The following is a 6,852-nucleotide window of genomic DNA, read 5'->3' as shown; positions in this document are numbered from 1 at the left end:
TAGACCCTGGAAGATACTGTAACATAAACTGAAGGAGAACTAAGGGGTGAGATACCTTCATGTTAGCGATGGTAAGTGGGTAGAGTTGGGAACTCAGGTTTAGAGATCTCAAAACTGGAGTCCCAAGAGGATACTGTAACATGTAAATAGAACTAGAGGTAGAAGTGAGATGCCTTCACAACAACCATAGCAAGTGGGCATGGCTGGAAACCTAGGTGTAGAGATCTTACCAATGAATTCCCAGGAAGATACTGTAACATTGACAAAAGGAGAACTCAGAGGTAGGCAATGAGATGCCTTCACAACAACCATAGTAAGTGGGCAGGGCTGGGAACCCAGGTGTAGAGATTGTACCACTAAAGACCCAGGAAATTATTATATGTAAAATAAAGGATGTTCCAATAACAGAATTATCTTTTTTATAATCACAACAATTTGGCACAACTGGGGAATAGATCTCATGACTGCAGTATCGAGACGTAACAAATTAATTTGACCTGATTCCCCCAAAGAAAAAAAACAGTATTGGAGGAACTTGCCCTGTAATTAACATTTCGATACTCTATGACCATCACTTGATTTGCAAATAAAATGGGTTACTCCATGTAATATTGGAACATGAATCCCTTTATTATTCACTGCTGCGTCAGAGTTTCTATTATGTGACACTTTAATACGCTATCACCCTGTATATTTTTCTGCTTTTTAAAAAAAAAAAAAAAAAAAATCACAAACATTCTTTATTTTTTTTTTTGGCAAAAGAATAACAGACATCGGCAGCCAGGATTTGCGCTGGAGTTCCTTAAATGGCTATAGATGCAAAATGAGTCAGCGCTCTTTTGCGGAGTACAGTCAAGGTAAATAAAAAAAGACATTGCTGCTTTCATAAACGTCTGAAGCCAAGCAGTAAAAATTTGGCTTTAATTAATCCTAAACACGTCAGAAGAGACAAAACAGTTCTCCGAAAAATGACATCTTCCAAAACCGGTGCCAGCATTCCGAAACAATAAAATCCAAAAATGTAACGCTTGTAGAGTATAGATTGGAGTTCTCTCATCGTATGGTAATGAGATACTACGATAAGGTCTTCTACTTCTTCAAGGACGCCTTTTTTCTATCTATTAAAAAACAAAAAGAAAACAAAAACAAAAATACTCTAACTGGTATGCACCGCGTTGTTAAATATATATATAGTTTTGTTCAAGTTGTACCCCAAGACTTGCTGACAGGACTTGCAACACTTTTCGTCCTGCTCCGATCCATTTTCACCATGCTGCGACCTATGTGTGGTCAACTAAGCTTAGACTCCGAATCGGAGTCGATTTTGCCTATATTTCGGCACCATCCCACAGAGAGAATCCAACTCGGCAAGGACTCTCGGCCCATACTGAATGTTTTTTTTAATAAAATTTTCTTGCTCGTCATCAGGCTGAGCTGGTCACTAGTTAAAGTTACAGCAGTTCAAATAGCTGATGCTCTTTCCCTCTCCGGGCAAGGAAGAGTCCACATTGTTGACCAAGGCGTTTTGCCGGGCCTCGCTGATCAAGCGGCACGCTAAGTCCAGGAACAGTTTTTCCACATTGTCCGACTCTTTGGCAGAGGTTTCCAGGTAATACATGTTTTGGGAGCCTGCAAACTCTTCAGCTCTTTGCTGGGAGACTTCTCTTCTCTCAGCCAGGTCTATTTTGTTCCCTGTAATGATATCAAACAGACATGTGCATTAGAGATGGCAGGGAGCTGGCTGAACAACTGTGTGGGTGGCAGAATGCGGGCATTATCTGTAATATGTGTTCGACAAAAGAACTCAAGGACAAATGTCTATCACTGACGTACTGTACATGGACATAATTGTGTTTCTGAAATTGGAACATATGGACAAGTTTAACAATATTAAAGGAAACTACTGAATATAGACTTCCTTTGTTCAACTTCTTTTTTTTTTCTTTATTCTATATTCAAAGAGAACACCAGTGAGATGTACAAGCAAGTATACATGAAAAAAATAGATGTTTTCCATTAAAGCTAAAGTGTAACTCCAAGAATGATTTTTATTGCTAAAGTACATTGGTCCAGCTTGGAACGGTGTAATTACTGTGGAAGCCCACCCCACATACAGCGATAGCCGAGTGGGTTCCCCTCTGCATACTAACCACAGAGAGTCGCTCACTCAGCAACTCCTCCATTCAGAATTTGCCTTGCATTTTTTTCAGTACAAGGCGTTCTGTGATTGGACGAAGTGAAGAGTAGGGGCGGATAATGTCTCAATACTAACCAGACTGTGAAAAGGTCAGAACCCCTGTTAGGTTTTTATTGCTGTCTGTGTCACTGCTGGGTAGATTTCCAATAATATAAATTGTCATTAAACAGGAATGGAAGGAAGGGAGGGAGACACGGTGTTATGGTAACAACTGTAGCACTACCCCCTTAGGGAATGCTGATGAATTTGGGTCCACCTATAGCCTGCACAGCCAGTCATTCAGTATTTCCACACAAGCTTTAATCTGGAGACAGAAACCAGTCCTTGAGTGGTGCTTTTGTTGTTTATTGAGGGGATTAGAACTTGGATAGGGTAAGGGGGTTTAGGATGCCCAAGGGAACAATATCTGAGGACAACTTCCTGAATTATTCACCAGCTTCTCTTCTCTGATGCAGTCTCTGATGGAGTGCTAGCCAGCATCTCCTGGTTGTACCATCCCAGACCCTAGATTAACTCCTCTTTACCCAGCAATCTGCAGACTTTCTTCCTGTCCCTTTAATTGAGGTGAATAGTCACTAGTAGGGGGATAATCTGGTTTCCCACCAGAGTGCTCCTTCCCCTATCCACCCAGGTGGTGTAGGTGTACTCACTCAGATCCTCTCCTGTACTGCTTGCAGGATCGCTGCTGCTATCAGTCTTATCAGCTATCAGCTGGGCTGCTCCTTCTCTGCCATACAGGTGGTTCTCTCTCAGGGAGCAAATGAGTCATGAGTTTTCCTCCTTTCCAGCTCCAGGCTCGCAGGAAGGCCCCATCCCACTAGGCCTCCTGGCAGCCTTCCACCTCCAGCCTCACATCTTCTTACTCCTTCTTCCACCCAACTCCTCCACTCCTACTACTGAGAAGGCTCTTACAGTATAAAGGGAGTCCCAGCCCCTTGCCAAACCTTTTGTTAGAGATTGGATGAGGTTACTCAAGAGTGCAGCCAGGCACTCCTCAGATCCTACCAGTGCCTCAAAGGCCCTCCTCCGAAAGCCTTAGAGCAGGGGGAAATTCCAAAGGGGCTGGCCTACTGAGTCTTTCAGCCCTGACCACGATTTGACCCCTCTGGCTATCACACCTGAGCTGCTAACCAGCTCCTGACTAACCATTAGGGTCTAGCTCCCCCTAGCTGCACCAGGCGGGTGCTACACAACTATGTAAGAGATGGACGTAATTTACTTTAGTGAGATCTTCTCTCACTTTCTGTTGTGCCTACGAGAAAGAAAGGAAGAAAAAAAATCACCCAAATAGGACAATGAGAGCAAAAAGGAAAAACTTCACTGGGGTTTTAGCAAGAAAAGTTTTAGTGTTACCTATACCACGGGTCTTGAATTAAAGTTCACGGAGGTCCAGTCAGTAAAATATTCTTCCAGCAGAGGTCTAAATCTCATATTTGCGCTATAACTCATCATAGCCCCCTTTACATCACAGTCCCCTCTTTACATCAGTGTCCCGATTCCCCCCTTCACATCACAACCACCCTATACAGTACCGTCCTCCCTTTGCATCAGTGTTCTCAGCCCTCCTTCCACATCATAGCCCCCCCTTTACATCAATGTCCTCAGACCCCTTTACATCAGTGTCCTCACACCCCCTCCCCTTTACATCACAACCATCAACCCTCTTACCATCACAGTCCCCCCCCCCTTTAAATCACTGTCCACAGTCCTCCCTGAGAGATTGTGTCTGCATTCCTATGTGACTCAGTGTGGTGTGTAATTTTTAGACCTGCAATAGATGGCATACACAGAACATTTTGAACACAGTACATGTGCAAAGCACATGGGTTTCCCACACTGCATTTTGGTGTAATGGAGCTCTTACAACACAGACCAGCTTCACATCACAGTCCTTCACATTCTGGTGTGAATGAATCCCTTACATCACAGACTCTTCACAGTCCAATCCCCTTTACATCACAGTCCTTCACATTCTGGTGTGAATGATCCCTTACATCACAGACTTTTCACAGTCCAATCCCCCTTTACAGCACTCCCACGGTGTCCTCAGTTCCACTGCACATCATAGTCCCTCTTGACATTGTAGTCCATTCACATCAAAGTCCCCTTGCAATCACATCCCCCCTTCCCCTTTCCTTGAATCATAGTGCTCCTAGCATTCACATTTCCCCACTATCACAATCCCCCTTGCATTCATAGCCCCCTCTCCCTTACATCACAGACCCTATTTCAATCACAGCATCCCCTGCACAGTCCTACCTTAACACAGGGCAGAGGCACTTATCAGACTGGGTCTACTCTTCCCAGTTAGCTGACATCCTCACAGCAGGGCAGGGAGCATGGAGATGGGGTAGGTCTAGACAGAGGGCGAGAGCTTCCCAACTTATTATGTTCACAAGTGGCTGACTACCCGCTTGTTAATTTGAAAATATTCCAGCCCTATGTGCAGATCTGCAGTACCTCCCATCTCCTGCTCTGCTGTGAAGATGACAATGGCAGTCGGGTGGGAGACCTGGGAGAAAACACCCAGCTGCTAAGTGGCATGACCGTTGTCTGGACAGGACTGTCACTCAGTCAGGGTCTGGACCACAGTCCACAATTTAGTGATCCATGACCTATACTATAAACTTGATACACTGCATAAATGTGACTCCACCTCCAAGAATCTTGCCTTACCTGCAACCACAGTGATGTTCTTATTGCTTGAATAAATGTGATTCCACCCCCAGGGATCTTGACTAACCCACAGGTACAGTGATAACCTTATTGCTTAAATATATGTGATTCCATCCACAAGGATCTTGACTTACCCACAAGCACAGTTAAGACCTTGGTGCTTGAATAAATGTGACTACACCTCCAAGGAACTTGACTTCCCATAAGCATGGTGATGACCTTACTGCCTGAACAGATGTGACTCCACCCCCAAGAATCTTGACTCACCCGCAAGCACAGTGATGATCTTATTGCTTGCATAAATGTGATTCTACCCCCAGGGATCTTGACTTACCCAAAAGAACAGTGATGACCTTGTTTCTTGAATAAATGTGACTCTACCCCCAAGGATCTTGACTTACAAGCACAGTGTTGACCTCGATACCTGAATAAATGTGACTCCAACTCCATGGATCTTGACAAATACACTGGATACAGGTGACTCCACCCCCAAGGATCTGGACTTACCCACAAGCACAGTGATGACCTCATTGACTGAATAAATGTGACTCCAACTCCACAGATCTTGACAAATACACTGGATACAGGTGACTCCACCCCAAAGGATCTTGTCTTACCCACAAGCACAGTGATGACCTCATTGACTGAATAAATGTGACTTCAACTCCACGGATCTTGACAAATACACTGGATACAGGTGACTCCACCCTCAAGGATCTGGACTTACCCACAAGCACAGTGATGACTTCGTTGTTGGCATATTGCTCTATCTCTCTCAGCCATTCTGGAAGGCACCGGAACGATTCCTCACAGGTAATGTCGTAGGTTAATATCAAGGCATTGGCACTGCGGTAATAACTCTGAGTTATGGAACGGAACCTCTCCTGCCCCGCCGTGTCCCATATCTGGAGCTGCAGAACACAAAAAGTGAAGACAATGTAAGCACTGAGACATCCATTGCAACTTCTCTCGGAAAGCGCTGCTTTAGTGCAAACAGCAGCAAATGTAACATAAACCTGTGAATTTTATTGAAGAATTTCCACTTGCAACATCGATATGTAAGTGCAGAAGCTGTAGCTTCACAGGACCATATATACCTATTGAATTTTATACATAAAGACATTATTTTGGGGTAAGATGCTATGCCTTTGTTAATTAATTGTATGCCTAGACTTTTTATGCATTTAAAGTGTAAGTAAACATTAAAGAAAATGTTCATTTCCCCCCCTTCCCCAAAGCACCACCGCCATGTTGAGGGCATGTGGCCTGGTATGGTTCAGGAAGGGGGCGTCCGCTTGCTCATTCCACCCCCTTTGCTGACCTGCCAGGCTGGCAGGCCAAGCGGTCCTGTGTGGATTTTGGGGGGGGACCCCCACGCCATTTTTTTCAAAATCCATACCAGACCTGAAGGGCTTGGAATGGATGGGGGAGGGACCCCACACGTTTAAAAAAAAAATAAAGTTTCAGCTGTCAGCGAGGAAAATTAAGAAGAATAAAGAATTAATAAAGAATGTTTTTAGTAGCTGTGCGGTATCTTACCTCATACTCCAATGCAGTAAGATGCCGCTTAGTGAACTGTCCCCTCTGTTCGAAGTTGGCATTCGAACTTTTGTTATGTTCGAATGTTTGGCTGGGGGTGTTCGGCTCATCACTATTGGCCATATGCGGATGGACATTCAGGTGCCTACAATTTATACCCACAGAATCTTTTTCTTTTAGAAAGTTTCTTTAAATATTCGAAGGTCATTTTTTAAACTATTCACACCGTCCATTTTTGTGGTTTACCAATGGACTGAAAGGATCATAATGAAAAAAACAAATATAGGATACCCCAACTATTGAAAGAGGCTGGAAATTGTCCGACCTTTCCAAACAGAAGAGAAAAATTGAAATACGGTCTTATGCTCTGCACATCCTTTGATTTGTCTGTGTAGAACTTTTTAGGGATCAGCAAGCGCATACAAAGAGCATTACTACTG

The 6,852-nt window shown here is 43.9% G+C and overlaps 1 protein-coding gene across 1 annotated transcript in view; it reads right to left on the bottom strand.

The window, feature by feature from the left end:
- Nucleotides 1–606: 606 nt before the first annotated feature.
- RAB30 (RAB30, member RAS oncogene family) overlaps nt 607–6,852 on the bottom strand; it is a 205,865-nt gene continuing 199,619 nt past the window's right edge. Inside the window, exons 4-5 of the mRNA XM_089676774.1 lie at nt 5,601–5,784; nt 607–1,692 (exon numbers count right to left, since the gene is read on the bottom strand). Of these exons, the coding sequence (XP_089532900.1) occupies nt 1,442–1,692; nt 5,601–5,784 (435 nt within the window). The 3' untranslated portion in view covers nt 607–1,441. The remainder of the gene's footprint in view (nt 1,693–5,600; nt 5,785–6,852) is intronic.

This window comes from Staurois parvus, unplaced genomic scaffold (assembly GCF_062004578.1).
Source record: "Staurois parvus isolate SC_StPar_1 unplaced genomic scaffold, SC_StPar_1.0 ptg000173l, whole genome shotgun sequence".
NCBI lineage: Eukaryota > Metazoa > Chordata > Amphibia > Anura > Ranidae > Staurois > Staurois parvus.
This window is presented reverse-complemented; position numbering and strand designations above follow the sequence as displayed.